The 16,816-nt window shown below is 38.1% G+C and overlaps 2 protein-coding genes across 3 annotated transcripts; one reads left to right on the top strand and one right to left on the bottom strand.

Annotated features, from left to right (window-relative positions):
- Window positions 1–63: 63 nt before the first annotated feature.
- Window positions 64–1,363, top strand: LOC134741793 (ferritin-2 heavy chain-like). Its single transcript, XM_063674689.1, has 2 exons — window positions 64–466; window positions 1,127–1,363. Exons 1-2 carry the CDS (start codon window positions 101–103, stop codon window positions 1,361–1,363), a joined length of 603 nt encoding a protein of 200 aa, XP_063530759.1. The 5' UTR covers window positions 64–100.
- A 6,835-nt stretch (window positions 1,364–8,198) lies between these two features.
- LOC134741500 (Bardet-Biedl syndrome 7 protein homolog) lies at window positions 8,199–15,580 on the bottom strand. Of its 2 annotated transcripts, none has more exons than XM_063674299.1 (15): window positions 15,413–15,580; window positions 15,207–15,330; window positions 14,274–14,388; window positions 14,065–14,218; window positions 13,702–13,895; window positions 12,440–12,620; window positions 11,710–11,891; window positions 11,327–11,444; window positions 10,997–11,137; window positions 10,615–10,838; window positions 9,982–10,140; window positions 9,628–9,737; window positions 9,451–9,553; window positions 8,913–9,037; window positions 8,199–8,395 (listed from the first exon to the last, which is right to left on the bottom strand). In XM_063674299.1, the coding sequence occupies exons 1-15, from the start codon at window positions 15,512–15,514 to the stop codon at window positions 8,214–8,216; spliced, it is 2,214 nt and encodes a 737-aa protein (XP_063530369.1). In that variant the 5' UTR covers window positions 15,515–15,580; the 3' UTR covers window positions 8,199–8,213. The 2 variants fall into 2 exon arrangements, with proteins under 2 accessions (XP_063530369.1, XP_063530370.1); XM_063674300.1 differs by having other exon boundaries at window positions 14,065–14,194; window positions 15,413–15,579.
- Window positions 15,581–16,816: the final 1,236 nt, after the last annotated feature.

The following is a 16,816-nucleotide window of genomic DNA, read 5'->3' as shown; positions in this document are numbered from 1 at the left end:
AAGAAATTCTAGTATAAGTAGTGGCTAAATTATGTTTGTTCTGAGACAGCAAAAGTCTTTAATTGCTTTAAAAGGATTTTGGTGTCTAACAGATACAGTAATGCAAAATGTATTGAAATATTCAATCAACTTCTTTAATGACAGTTGTTACTATAAACACCAGTACAGTAAAGATTTGGAAGCTGGTGTAAATAAACAAATTCAGACGGAACAGCAAGCAGCTCATGAGTATTTGAACTTGTCAGTAACATTTTTACACCCAAGTGTCTCTAGACTTGGAACCGGGGGTTTCTTCATGAGAATGTACCATGAAGAGCTTCAGCATATGGAGGATTTAATAGAGTATCAGCTTTATAGAGGAGGCATTCCCACAATTAAGGCATTGAATGCACCTGCACTGAAAGACAAAATTACCCTGCTCGAAGCTTTCAAACATGCATTAAATATGGAACATTGTGTCACAGAGGTATGTATCATACTTTTTATATCAAGATTGGAATACGATGGATTGGATGGAGACGATGTAACAATAAGGGTTTTTTGCCATTTTGGCTATGGAACCCTAATAACAAAATCACATTTTGTCATTTTTATTAACATTATGAATTAAAACTATTTGAATGGAAAACGCGTATAATGAATATACATCTCGACATCCCTTAACCTCTTGTGTGCCGAGATTATTTTGTTATTTTTTTCTAATAGTTTCCTCATATGTGGATTTGCATTCCGGCATTCAAGGGCTTAATTTACAGAGGTGCATGGTTAACTGGAGGCTGTAGTATATACGTACTGGAGTATGCAAAACTACCCACATATGAAAATAATGAACAAAAACTATAAATAATGAAAAACATTGGGATGTATTTTAAATTGAATATACACAATATAATCCATCCAAATAGTTTTATTTCATGCCAATTATTGCGGTAACCAAAGTTGTCTTTGGTATTTATTTATTTAAGCTTTATTGCACAATACATGAAGGTACAAAAGGCGGACTTAATGCCTTAAGGCATTCTCTACCAGTCAACCAATGGGTTAAACCAGAAAGATTAAGTAGGTGACTTTTAAAGTAAATGAATTAGTATTGTTACTTTGTTAACATTAATTAATTTTCCTGCAGCTAATAAAAACTCTGGTTTCAATGGCAGAAAAGAATAAGGATTATCATTGTGTTAATTTCCTTACAACAGTTTTCCTCAAAGAACAAATGAATTCCATCCATAACTTATCCCAGCATGTGACTCACATTGCCAGAATCAGTGAAGATCCTGATGCGCTACACCAGTATGATAAATATCTTCAAACAACTTATCCTAACAAATCTAAGTCTCCGCACTGTAAGCATCACAATAGTTAATATCCTATATGTGGCCTAATACTACTGATAATTACATGTAGTATGTACCTGGCTCTATACTTTTGATTGTTGTATCTATGGTCATTTTAGTTTTGAAAGAGAGAGCTGTCAGATTTGGCGGCAGGCCGGTGCGCGAGGTTATGTTACTTATGTTCGATTTGATCTTTATGTAATCTTATAATTAATCCTGTATATCAATGTAATAAAAGAAATGTCAAAGCAAGCACTGGTTTGTGTGCTAAACCCCTTTTACTGAGCATTAAATCTATGGATGATTTCAACTCAGAAAGCGGGATTGTGAATTCAAATGCCCACATAGAAATTGGATGATTATTTTCATCTATATAGAGATGAAGCACACATCTCGAAGAATGTGAAAAAAAAAACGCTTAGTTAAGGCGTATATCTGGAGCATTGCTTTAAATGTTTGTGAGACGTGGACAGTGACACAACGGGACAGAGAGCGATTGGAGGCCTTTGAAATCCGGTGTTGGCGGAGGATGCTAAGGATTAGCTGGACAGAAAGGAAGACGAACGTTGAGGAACTGAGCATGGCAGGAGAGAAGAGATGCCTGTTAGGCACAACAGCTAACAGAAGGTGCAAGATGATTAGTCATCTAATACGGCACGACCCGCACGACAGATTCTTTTTAAACATCCTGAAGGGCAAGATTGAGCGAGAAAGACGCAGAGGAACACATATCTCAGCCAAATGAAAGATAGAGTTTCTGTCATGTTGTACGAGGGAGTCAAAAGGCTGGCCCAGCAAAGAATGGTAATTACTCCATCAACAAGAGCATAGCTCTTAAAATTGATGATGATGATGAAAGAGGTACATAGTAATGTAAGTTGCTTGGTCTTTTGAATGTTAATTTCATAATCAAGACAATAGTGTATATATATATAAATATATATGATACACGATTTCATTAGTTTGTTTTGTACGGTAAACAAAATGATTGACAATTGGTTTCATTTGTTTAAAATAAAAGTTGTTTTAAATTTGCAATGCACTGAACATTTGCTATGTATTGATCTAGTTATTAACCTGTGTTTTTTGTCATTGTTTGTTTTTGGACTGACACGTTGAGACACGTTGGAATACAATGAGAATAGATCTCGACGAAAATGCAAGCAAACGACCATCACGGTGAGATTGGTGAGACGCAGAGAACTATCATTAAGAGCCAACATGGTTATAAGAAGTCAAAATGGTAAGGATGGTATTGTGCACTGTTCAGGTACAATTCAGGTGCTCAGTGAAGTTAATTATTAACAATGAGTTGTAAAATGACAATAATTGAATATTTACTAGGTATTATTACTATTATTTTTTGGATAGTCTAATGACACTAAAAGGTTTTTTTTGTTCTAATGATGCATGAGTATATAATGCCTATATATGGTAAGAGATAACAAAAAAAGGTGATTGATTAGTATTGCAGAAGTTATTGACTGACAGCGGGCTAGAATTGTAGGAGATTGGCCCATGACGGTTGTCGATGGGAAGATTTAGAAAAGGCCTTTACCAAGCATCACACTTATTGAGATAAATACCCGGTCTCTAATTCAGAATAAAAGAATCTTAATAGATAAATGTGCATATCGGTTATTTAGGTGAAAAGACAAAGAAACTAGTTTTTGTTTTGATGCAAACAAATTATTTATAAACATTTGTATATAGGCAAATGTAAAAAAAAAAAATGTTAATTAAAGATGGTATATTCTACATAGTAGTACTGTAGGTACATGCATTTAGTTGCCAATCATTGTTGTACTGAAAATTATTAGTCTGGATACTCCGAGAGATGCATATAGAAACAATAATGAATTAATGGAATTACACACAGTATGAATTCTAAATTTGAAATGAATGACATTGATAGTTTTACATCTATTTCATACTACTGTTTTAAATGTCATGCAATTGAAAATCAAAGTAACAATTTTAAAACATCATTATTATCATTCAGGGAGCATGATTTACATGATGACTGGTTGCGTTGTGGATATTGACATAGCATAAGAAAATGAAAAAAATGAAATATAAATGTTTATTTTCTGATAACAATAAGTACAGTTCACTTTCAGTGGTTAAGATCTCCTAGTAGGTATTTAAAAGAAGTTATATTTCACTCTATTTAGAAATCTTGAATACCTACTTCATACCTTTGAATTGGTGACAAGCGGTATTTATATTTAAACCTTATTGCACAAAATATACACCAATGTACACATTTGTTTCTCTAAATTTATAAGTTTAGTGCAAGTTCTGTCTAGTAAAAGCAGATTGGCTAAACAAGAACAGATTACTTTTTCCATGCTGTTGACACAATATTCAATATTTGTATTAAGCATATTGCATAGTATTCAGTTATATTTTGCAGTTGTACAATACAATAACAAACCACAAATGAAACTATGAATTGTTGCTATGAAATACAATTAATTTGTGACTTTATGGTTTCATTTGCATAAAGGGTGAATCTGAAATAATTATTGTATGACAGATTCAGGTTAAGAAATTTTACAGTTAGTGATGCCTAACTAAGTTAATCAAACTCTTAGGTCACAAATTATAAAATTCAGGTTACTAATAGGTAAGGACCATAAAGTGTCAAGAAAAGGCAAAAGCAGCATACTTGTGTATACATTATCAAGTTAAGAAAGTCTATTTGTAAAATTAAAAAGTTTATAAAAACAGTCCCTGTTTGAAAACAAACAAGACTTAAAGAATTCTCATTGAAAATTGACTTGAAATGCAAAATCGATGAATAAGTACAACCACTGTCACAAGTGTTAGTACAAAATTTTAGTATGGTCCTGAGCAGAAGTCTGTGACTGACCTTAACAAAAGAATCAACACCAGAGTAGGTAAGTTAAATAAACGAAGCTAAAAGTAGATAACATTCAAACTTAAAGAAGCCTTATAAGGAGCTTGGAACTAATTTTTATTTTTCATTTCAATTCATGAAACTTTGTATTCTTAAAATTTGCTTGATCAGTGGGTTTAACAGAAGGTACCATGGAAGGTAACATGTATGATTTTATGACAGAGACACAGTGATGACAAGAAATAAGTTGGTAATATTAATTAAAGTATAGTAAGGCAAAAGAACCATGATTCATAAAGACAAAATGTATGGTTGCATTTTTGTCATTAAGTGCGTTGTCGCCACGATTAGCATAGCCAGGAAATATTGGCTGTATCAATTAACAAAAAGTGAATAAATGTATATTGGAATAACTTTTAATCACTTCCAATACTTCCAATAATATAGTAGGTGGGGTAATGACACTAATGACGCTAGTATATGTTACGGTGTACTCGGTGTAGTACCTATACGCTATTATTTAGAGCTACTTTTTTTGGGTGCATGTCATCCCGAGATATAGTTGCTGCGTTCTTGCCGATTCCTGGGGCTGAATATTACCATTGTGAAATACTGAACGAAGTTTAGGACGAAACATCAGGATCATAAGGTCATTGAATAAATAATTATCTGTTTATATAAGTAAATTAATAAAAACCTGTTTTAAATGTAATCTTCTTAAAGTTGATGAATCGATGGAATATTTGTCATTTTATTTAATTAATGTTGAGGATTTTTCGATGAAGATAATGACTGATATCCATGACGTCATTGACGTCTGATTACGATTTCAGTAACGATGAGTAGGTATCTAAGGAAGATCTTAGGTAACAGAGGTCCGAGAACGATGATTATGTATATGACCGAACATATCGATTACAGTGTCGATGTCAACGAATGTTTGCCTCGATGTCCACGACAGGGTCAATAACTGACCATATCGATGATGAAAACGGAGCTGAACGACTTCGATAACAATGTCGGCGATAATGCTTGACTGACCATATTGATGATGATATCGATGATGATTACCGAACAAATCGATTTTGATGACGATATAGATGATGATAGATGATGATTAGGTATATAGTAAGATTAATTGATGATGATAATGATTGACTGAGTCGATGTTTATATTTCAATTATTAAATTGTTGAGGATGACTGTGACTAAAATTATCTTTGCTACTGCTAATGATTATAACTATTTTTATTTTTGTATGTTTCAACGCTGGTAACCTGGCTGAACGGATGAAGTTGATGATAAGCGAGGGCATCGCAGCAAGAGCTGACTGAAGCAAAGGAGGTGAAACTGTTAAGACAGAGCTGCCAGCAGTGGGCAGGGCCCAAGCTGCCGATGGTCAGGGCCGCAGAGTGAGCAACCGACGTACTATGCGCCGTGTCCACGATTACCGTCTTATGCATCTGATCAAGCGACTCGGCGAGAGTCTCTCTCGGTGTTGGTCGAGACTCTTCGCTGACACGACTGCTAGTTATTATATTAATATTATGAATCTAGAATATAACCGTTGAGTTTTGGCAGACTGTCTAGTGCAGGCCGTAATGGCAGACTGTTTATTATGTTAGTTTATATTTTGGCAAAGATAGGTACTTGTAATATGGACCTTGTAGTTAGATTCAAAAATAAATAAATAATTAGTTATACTTTGGCAAACTGTCCAGCGCAGGCCTTGAGGGCAGACTGTCTGGGGCAGGCCGTGATGGCAGACAGGCCATAACAAATTAAATGATTAGGTTGGCTATAGGTATGAATGTTGGCAGACTGTCTAGAACAGGCTTTGATAGCAGCCTGTCTTCTAGAGCAGGCCGTGATGGCAGACTGTCTAGACTGGTCTAGTCTAGAGCAGGCCATAACAACAGTCTAAATAAATAATTAGATTGACTAGGTTGAATGTTGGCAGACTGTCTAGAACAGGCTTTGATAGCAGCCTGTCTTCTAGAGCAGGCCGTGATGGCAGACTGTCTAGACTGGTCCAGTCTAGAGCAGGCCATAACAACAGTCTAATTAAATAATTAGATTGACTAGGTTGAATGTTGGCAGACTGTCTAGAACAGGCTTTGATAGCAGCCTGTCTTCTAGAGCAGGCCGTGATGGCAGACTGTCTAGACTAGTCTAGTCTAGAGCAGGCCATAACAATTTTTATACTTTGGAATGATGTCTAGAGCAGGCCTTAAGGGCAGACTGTGATTGTTTATGATGAATTATACTTTGCCAAACTATTTAGAGCAGGCCTTAAAGGCAGACTGTGATTGTTTATGATGTGTTATACTTTGCCAAATTGGCAGGCCTTAAGGGCAGACTGTGGTTGTTTATCATGAATTATACTTTGCCAAACTATTTAGAGCAGGCCTTAAGGGCAGACTGTGATTGTTTATGATGTGTTATACTTTATACTTTGCCAAATTGTTTAGAGCAAGCCTTAAGGGCAGACTGTGATTGTTTATGATGTGTTATACTTTGCCAAATTGTTTAGAGCAGGCCTTAAGGGCAGACTGTGATTGTTTATCATGAATTATACTTTGCCAAACTATTTAGAGCAGGCCTTAAGGGCAGACTGTGATTGTTTATGATGTGTTATACTTTATACTTTGCCAAATTGTTTAGAGCAGGCCTTAAGGGCAGACTGTGATTGTTTATGATGTGTTATACTTTGCAAAGCTATTTAGAGCAGGCCTTAAGGGCAGACTGATTGTTTATGATGTGTCATACTATGTCAAACAGCTTAGAGCAGGCCTTAAGGGCAGATTGTGATTGTATATGATGTATTATGCTTTGCCATAGAGCAGGCCTTAAGGGCAGACTATGATTGTTTATAACGTGTTATACTTTACCAAACTGTTTAGAGCAGGCCTTGAGGGCAGACTGTAAATGTTGATGTTGGTTTATACTTTAACAGACTGTCTAGAGCAGACCATGACTGTAAGTTAGTTCATATAGTGAAAGACTAGAAGAAGGCTGTAAATGCTACTATAGGTGCTGGTTGTATGAAATGACTGTTTACATGATCTCAGGTTAAAGCATCAGGTTAATATACATATTGTCACTGGCTGCGATTGATTAATGAGGAACTGAATAACCAGAAGGTTAAAATAATGTTGTTATGTATGTTTATCTTTCGTTAGTGTTAAGGTGGATGACATGTTATGATATATGGTTGTTGATATAAATGTTTAATTACTTTAGTGAGAGGACTCACTAAAATAAAAAGGATGGCCGAGCTGTAAGCATCACAATAGTTAATATCCTATATGTGGCCTAATACTACTGATAATTACATGTAGTATGTACCTGGCTCTATACTTTTGATTGTTGTATCTATGGTCATTTTAGTTTTGAAAGAGAGAGCTGTCAGATTTGGCGGCAGGCCGGTGCGCGAGGTTATGTTACTTATGTTCGATTTGATCTTTATGTAATCTTATAATTAATCCTGTATATCAATGTAATAAAAGAAATGTCAAAGCAAGCACTGGTTTGTGTGCTAAACCCCTTTTACTGAGCATTAAATCTATGGATGATTTCAGCACAAATAATGTAACAATTTTTGCAAATAAAAACAACAGCCGGTACAGTCAAGGGCATAAATATATATACATTCCCAGTTTCAAAAATATGATGATATGAAGGGATAAGTCCGCCTTTGTACATTGTATATATTTTTGTTCTTTTATTGTGTCTGTAATCTGTCTTATGTACAATAAAGTGTTTACATACGTATGTACATACATACATGTGTACGCTCTTACACCTTAGACAATAAAGACGTGTTCACATATTTTTGAGCCGTTTGTCTGTATCGATATTTTTGCCTTCGACGATGACATAATTAGAGTCAAACCAAGAAAAGTCTGCAGAGATTTTAACCAATGACTATTGCCTGTTAAAAGAAAGTACAGTCGGCGATAAATGCTATCATGTATCAAAAATGAAATTTATATAATAAAAAACTTATTGCATGTCTATAATTTATTGATTAAAAGGTCTGGTGATGATGGCGATTGAGATTTATTACTAAGTATTTTATATATGACGTCCAAGCTACAATCTTTTAGAGCAGGAAGTAGCTCTGATTTTTCATTGCCTGGTTCGGTTCTGTATAATGTGTTCTTTTTCCAGTCTGTGTACCATTGCATAACAATATCTGCAAAAGAAATATTTTTTTAACTTAAAGAGCTGCCTAAATCAAACTCTTAAGCCGCTCCAGACTACGCAGCGCGAAGCCGAGAACGCGAGTGTGGAGTCGATTTCGGTGATTAGCGAACTAGACTCCAGACTCGCGTTCGCGGCTTCGCGGCGTGATTCGCGCATGAGTGTGGAGGGACCTTTACAGGTACCTATATAATCATTGTTGTAGATGGCGTCACTGTCAGGTCTCGTCCTTTTTTATTAGAGTTCCGTAGGGAACCCTTTAAATTTTCGATTTAGGCCACATGGCGGCAGACTCTCCAACGTGCACCGTGCACGGTCCCTATAAATTATAGTTGATCAAGGAAATCTTGTCAGTAGAACAAGGCGGCAAATTTAAAAAATGAAGCCGCGAAGGGTTATCGTCCCATAGAAAATTTGAATTTCGCGCCTTTTTCTACTGACAAGATTTGCTTGACCAACTATATATCGCCTATTCTTCTGGTAGTTCTGATTCTATACCTATATCTTACCAACAAGAATTTGAAAGTATGCGTCTGCCTCATCATCTAACGGTGCCTCCCATACTCGGAGATAGTCTTCACATAATACAGCATGTTCACTGTCAGCTAATACATTTTCGTCTAAATCTAAAGCACTGAAACAATAATTTAATTAGTTTAGTATTATTATAATAAGTATTAAATTACATAAACCAAAATTGAAGACAAAGAAAATATGTTTTGTGACAAAACAAAGTGACAAAGTATTCCAATTTAAACCGAATCGAATATAAAATGCCTAGCGGCGAACGTCCTTATACCGTCCATAAAGCTATTTCCACGGCCTCACTTTGGTCGAGCATTTTATCCCAATTCCCAAAGAAAAAGCACGATAAATTGGCTCCGGCTTGCCCTGCGGGAATGTAAACTCCGTAACAGACTACCGCACCGCACCGCGACCTTGGTGCGCCGCACCCATAAGTGAGAGCGAGAAAGATATATTACACCAAACAAGACACCCCATCACTGATTACATTTCCTAATGATAACCAATGATACCAACACTTACTTTAATGCCTTTTTTAAACCAAGATCTTTATATTTTTTATGCTCTGCCTTGAATTGCTCTTCTATTCTTTGGAAAGATTTTATGCAAGCTGCCACTGGAATATCTGCAACATATAAAAAACTTATTTAGTTTATGAAATGGGAAACTTCAGCAGGGTAAGTCAACAACACAACATACCACAAGATGTTTCCAGGCGAATGCTTTTTCGTAAGGAGCAGTTAGAAATTACGTCTCTCATCGTAGCTATTGTGGAAACGTTATCCGATTTGAACACGGCTTGGCCACGCCTGCAACATTGAGAGTTGAGAACTATATAAGTATAGTTGGTAAAACCAAATTGCCAGTAAATAAGAACAAAAAGAACTATACTCATCCTTTTCTTTTGGGTGCTAGTAGTAGTGTAAGACAAAGATAGTATGATTATCTCTGTCTATGTTTGAAATGAGACAGTCCTTTGACAAAATAGGTACCTAGATCATAAAACACACAACAAAAACAAGCTGTCCCTTCTGTTCCCAAAAGGACACTTACTGCAAGCGACACACGAGGATTGTTTTGAGAAGAGAGTGCGACCGAGCGACGGCCACTGACGCAGCAGGCCTGGGGAGCTCCCCTGGTAACGCCTCTGACAGCCATGCTGTCATTTCGGCCACAGAAAAACTGCCTGATACACTCAGTACACACCACGCTCTGGAATAAAACAATGCAATAAAAAAAACATACCACCGAATTGAGAACCTACTCCTTTTGGAATTATGAAGTCGGTTATAAAAATAAAACCGGCCAAGTGCGAGTCGGACTCACGCACGAAGGGTTCCGTACCATTACGGAAAAAAGCAGCAAAAAAATCACGTTTGTTGTATGGGAGCCCCATTTAAATATTTATATTATTCTGTTTTTAGTATTTATTGTTATAGCGGCAACAGAAACACATCATCTGTGAAAATTTCAACTGTCTAGATCACGGTTCATGAGATACAGCCTGGTGACAGACGGACAGCGGAGTCTTAGTAATAACGGGACCTTTTACCCTTTGGATACGGAACCCTAAAAAGGAAAGTGATGACTAAAATTTCGACCAGGATCCTTTTATCAAACATAGACAAAAGGTTAAGGGCAGTAAGAGAATCAACTGGTACCTAAGGCCTGTTGTAAAATACTAACCGGCTCTCACTATCCGAATCCGGATCTTCGTGTTGGGAATAGTAAGGCAGCGCCGGCAACCTTAGTATCATGAGACGCGCAACCCGCGGCGCGCCAGCTGGCAAAGCGTATATCAGTACCCGGGCACATTCTGCCTGCGGCGGACCCGCGTGCCGCATGCGGATCCACAGTCGTCGGGTGCCGGCTTGGCATCGCACTGTTGCTAGGAAATCTGATGATGATCCCTGATTAAATAAATGTCAGAATCAGATGTGAAAACTGGGTAATACTTTTACTCGACAAAATTGGACACTGGTAGTACCCGGGTTTTTAAGGGTGTCGTAAGATCGTACTGATCGTATCTTTAATTATAAACTTACTAAGTCACCAATTTGTATATTACCTGGGACGGACATACACTAAGCACCGCTGCGCTGTCAGTCTTCATGTCCAACTTTCGGTTGCAATATATAAAGAGCATATCTAGAGGCACGGGGGCCATAATTCTTGCTTCTTGCCAACCGTCTTTAGGCGCTCCTAACAACTGCAACACATGAAAGAATTTTTATGTCAAGCCATATAATTATCATCATCATAATCATAACTTAAGAAATATGCTTCTATCGATGGAGTAATCGGTCATCTCATGGTGGATCTACTCGTACCTACTTTAGATATCTAGAAAATCTGAACTAGTTTTTCTATTTGGGCCCTATGATTGAACTTTACTCGCCTCATACTGAATGTCCAACAGCGGAGGAGTGGTCACTCCACCTTCCAAGGACCGGGTATTTCTGTGATATTTCTCTCGTTCATTAGCTGCCTGTTTTTCCAATCGAGCTACCTCAGCCCTTTGGACAATAGAAATATGTTAAATATTTTGCCCAGCATCATCTTACGTTGAGGTGGGATGATGACATTAACACGAAAGTCAAGTTAAATTGGATGAAGGAGTGGATAAATGGACCGGACATTGTATAGATTATACCTATACACATAGGCCTGTGGGCGTCGTTCGGCTGATATGAAGAAAATATTCGGCGGATAGGAGGGTTAATATGATCATGATGACATTGATGACTAGATGAATTATGAACCAGCTACTGATCAACATACTCTAGTTTACTCCTTCTCGTCGCTATAACGTCTGGGGGAACATTAGTAAACATTCCGGAGCCGGAAACCAGCCGACGAGATCTCAGAGCAAATACTCGGCCCGAAAAGGTGGTGACCAACAATTCGCTCTCTTCCGTGCCGACACATCCGCCGCTGATTGACGTAACGGGTTCTCCGGAAAACTGTAACAGTAAATCATTTGTAAATCGCGTATTTAATACGACCTGTAATACCCATACTACTACCTACTTACTTACTTACAGTCCACACACACACACACACACACACACACACACACACACACACACACACACACACAGTCACAGTCACACACACACAGGTCACAGGTTACAGTCAGTTGTGTACTTAAAGTCCGCGCTTCAATCTTCGGATTTGTATGAAGTTTCCTTTCTGTACGGTAGTACTATTATTTATTCTGTGGTTTGATTATGGGCATCATTTACTTTTGGCTATTCAAACTATAAATAGCAATTATTTTTCCGTTCAATAGCAAGTTCAAAACTAACTGCAAGATTGACCAAAAAGTTTCTTAAAGGTATTTAGCTTAACTGTCGTGTACTTAAACTTAAATCACTGTTACTCATTCGTTATTTCTACCATATTTCTACACAGTTTTGCTGCGCTGCTATGTAGCTGTGTGTGTAATTCACCTATACTCTCCTGCCGACCCCTATAGCTTTGCCTATAGGTATAATAAATTTGAACTCACATATGTATATTTTAGTCGAGGCTTGTCCCCAAGGTTCTCCATATCGACGAAGTAGAGCTGCACAGATCCATCATGGCGACCGACGGCGAGGTGCGAGCTTCCGTTGGAGAAGTACCAGCCCAGGCACATCACTGAGCCCAAGCCTTTGCCCTCCACCAGGCATTTGCTGGTGAGCGTTGAGCTAAAAAAAAACACAGGCATGAAAATAAATGTTTGATATATGTATAGAGAGTTCATAACTCGTGGATTGGATGTGACAATGACATTACTGGATATTACAGTCAACAAGTATTTTTTTAATATAGCTGCTCAAACCTCAGTTACTTTACGTAGCTGTTAAGCGTGCGCAGGGGCGTAGCTAGAGGATATGGCGCCCGGGGCAGTCACCAAATTTGCGCCCCCTGACGACTGACAAAAGTTTCCCTGCTGCTGCCTTTTGCCCATTTTGACGCCCCCCCTTGGATGGCACTTGCCCCCTCTGCCCCCCCCCCCCCCCTAGTTACGCCACTGAGCGTGCGGAAAGTTGGTTTTCGCGAACAGTTGCTTTTTAAATTTAATTTTGACTGTTGTAGGGTAAATATGAGAGTTCTAGCGCACAGGGGGTGGGGGCACACCCCAAGCAACGCCTATTTGGACCACGCCCCCTTTTGGTCACGCCCATTTGGTCCCAAGTCACGCCCTTTGTGTCACGCCCATTTTGGCCACGTCCCTTTTGGTCCCAAGCCACGCCCTCTTTGGCCCAGGAATTGATTTTTGGACAACTTCATTTTTTCGACTCATCATCATCAGTCAATGATGTTACAGGATTAATAATATAAAAGTTACGAATTCCTTACTTGTTGTTTTTCTTATTTTTTCGCAACTGTATTAAAAAAACGTCGATCGATATACGTGCGGAAATGTCATTCTTCACTTGTCCCGAGTCTTGTTAAGTCCCGAGTTAAGATATCTCGGTACTCGTGAAGTAATAATGACATAATCGAAATTAAACTATCGTGAGACATATTTCAAAAAATTAAAAAATAATAGTGTGTGAAACCGTACTGATCTAAATTTTTTTTTAGTTATGACATACTTTCCGCACTAGCATCAAAATGTACTATATTCGTTTTAAAATGTACCAACTGAGCACAGGACAGGATGTAGTGCGACAATGGGCCCATAACCTGTTGCTTCGTTTTTGATACCAGCTAGGGAGCCAGCTGATTGAAGACGAAGAGGTTGATATTAGGTGAGGAGTAGTATTTGAAATAACTACTTACTCTTCAAAAGCAACGAGTCCAACGGAACCATCCGCAGCGCCGTAGAACGCGTAAAGGTCCGAGGCGTGCCGGTGCGGCGGGACCAACAGTCTTGAAGGGCCGGAGGTGACCACCGCCCTGGCTGCGACCTGCCCGTTCTCTAGCATCACTGCTCCTTTGTTAGCGATCAGGACTAGAAGTCGCACTCTGGTGTTCTGTAAATAAATTGGTGGATGGTGGGTCTAATAGTGGACTTGGTGGTGGTAAACTACCATCATATCATATCGTCCCCACGTCGTCGTTAACTGGCAATATCAATTTCTTTATTATTGATTATAAGTAGGTAATAGTAATACCTACAGATGTTCTGAAAAAGCCACTTACATTGGGAGTAGCAAATGACGCAATATCTAGAACTCTATCCTCGCAAATGTACGAATTAAATTCCCTCAAATCCCTATAATGGGTCACGGTCCGGCCACTGCAGAGAATCAGATCGCCCGCCAAAATGGACCTGCAATGATTTTTACAATAACTTCTGTAAATATTTATTAAAAGAATCACTTCCCTCTCGTAAGGTGAAAACAACATACATGGACGTGATCGTATCCGACAGAGCTGTTTCGATTGAAAGAAACACTTTCCCCTTTCTCGTGTAACCTTTGACTTCATTACCTGATGCAGCAAACACTTTATCTGCTTGGGATCCTGTAATGTAACTTACATTAAATTTGACTAAACCTTACGCTGACAAACTACGCCTAATGCTAACTTTCCCATGGTGTAAGAATAATGATTGAGATCCTATTAGCTACTTGGGTGACGGGTGACCTGACTTAGGTATTGCACGGTTGGAAGAGAACCGTCCAGGTATGGCGAGTTGTAAGGATAACTAATAAATACCTATATTTTAATATCAATATACTCTTATACCTTTAAACGAGCAATTCTAGTATATAAGCGGCGACGACTTCGTTGTATATATATTTCGGGGATCTAGGAAACGGCTCTGACGATTTTTTATTGGTACCGGTTGGTATTGGTTGGTTGGTTGGTTTATGGTACCGGGTTCAAATCCTGGTAAGGACATTTATTTGTGTGACGAGCACGGATATTTGTTTCTGAGTCATGGGTGTTTTTCTAAATATTTATATCGTTGTCTAAGTACCACTAAGTATCCACAACACAAGCTTTATTGAGCTTACTGTGGGAATTTTTAAATTTGTGTAATAATGTCCTAGAGTTAAACCAAGAAAAGTGCAGATTTTGACAGCATAGAAGTGTGACGTATTAAAATAACTGGCACTGCGTATGGTGTCAAAATCTCTGCACTTTTCTTGGTCTAACTCTATAATATTTGAACAAGTTTGGGAACAAATCAAATTATTTTATTAAATATTTTGATTTGTGTTTTTTTAAAGTAGTCACACTACTATATATAAATTAAAAACTGTAATAGATGTCATATATTAAAGAAAAAGTGACGAAGCCCTCCAGTGGTGAAGGCCGGAGGTAATTAGGCATACCATCGTCGGTAGCTAGCTGAACAGCTGTTATCGGTTTCCCCGGTAGGGTTTTAAATTGAACGGTTGCCTCTTCATCTTTTATACTCAAACATTGTAGAACGCCGTTTTTGTCGCCGATTACAAACTGGGAAAATAAGAGATTAATTAATTCATTAAGTACTTATGATTAAAACTGTGTAAATTTGTCACTTTAGCTACCTACTCACCTTCTGCTGAGATTTTGGTCCAGGCGCAGGTAATATCTTTAAAGTATCCGGGTACGTAATACCACATATTGCATAGTCTATTCGCGAAAAATCATATTCCATACTTCCTGATTTTACTATTATTAGACAATGTAGATATAGGCTCTTAACTGTTGGAAACTAGAAATTTCTTGCTTAAGTAGGTCCTTATATCGAAATATTATATTTAAGTGCTTTTCTACCTACTCTAAAGTAGTTTTACCTACATTAAGCTAATGTTACGGGTAGACTAGCGTCACTCCCGCGACATGTTTCGGAGTCTCCATTTTCGAGCACTAACAGTGTATTCTGAGTAAGTAGCGGTCACGACGGTCGGGCGTCACGTACATTAGCTTAATGTTAGTATGTCTCACGATAGTTTAAATTCGATTAGTTTTACCTACTTATAAATCGATAGTACCTTGGAAACCAGAATACAAACATTGGATTTACGCTGTAAGTTTTAAGTGTAATCAGAGACTATAATATTAATATAGCATCTTTTATTACACCTGAATAGGTGCAACCCATGTACTACCTAAATACCTACCCGCTAGGTATATACTAGACCTAGATAAGATAGACTAGTCAGAACATAATTATTTAATCTAATGGCTCTTGCACATGGCACATGTAAGCCGCGCATGTTGAGGCCAAAGAGTAGTATAATATGGTTGAGGCGCAGGCTACCGCGCCTTTCCTTGCTCTAATTATTATTATGCAATCCTCGCGGGTCCTATGCGTGGGTAGCTCCCGACAGCACGCACTCGCTTGGGGATGGTATACTCGCTGGACCCTTGGTACTTGTTCGCGTACGTACGATGCGTATAAAGCTCGCTCCAGACTACGCGGCGCGAAGCCGCGAACGCGAGTGAGGAGTCGATTTCGCTGATTAGCGAACTAGACTCCATACTCGCGTTCGCCCTTTTGTGTGGAGGACCCTTAATCTGCACAAGGGCCTAAACATATCGCTAGTAAGAAGCTTTTATGTTGCTAGTCAGGAAACTAGCTGAGAGAATGAAACTACCTACTTTTTTCTACCAGTGTTGCCAACTCAGAATTTGAAAAAATGCCAGACTTATGTCTAAATTATGCCAGAAATATGCTAAATAATTTTGAAATGTAAAAAAGATGCTAAAATATTATAGGTAACTAAAAACCGGCCATTATGACATGACATTGACTATACCATAGATAACACAAAAAGATTAGTGAGTGTAGACGAGACAATTTTTCGCACAATCTAATTGACAATTTAATTGGTAACGCGTATGAAAAAAAGGTCGCGGTGCGGTGCGGTAGTCTGTTATGGCTTATTATAATTCCTCGTATGTATAAAATTTCCTTTGACGGTTGTGCCATGGATTGTCTATCACTGCCAAGTCG

This window comes from Cydia strobilella, chromosome 5, assembly GCF_947568885.1.
Source record: "Cydia strobilella chromosome 5, ilCydStro3.1, whole genome shotgun sequence".
Lineage (NCBI taxonomy): Eukaryota > Metazoa > Arthropoda > Insecta > Lepidoptera > Tortricidae > Cydia > Cydia strobilella.
Note: the sequence above shows the minus strand (reverse complement) of the source record. Positions and strands in the feature narration are given on the sequence as shown.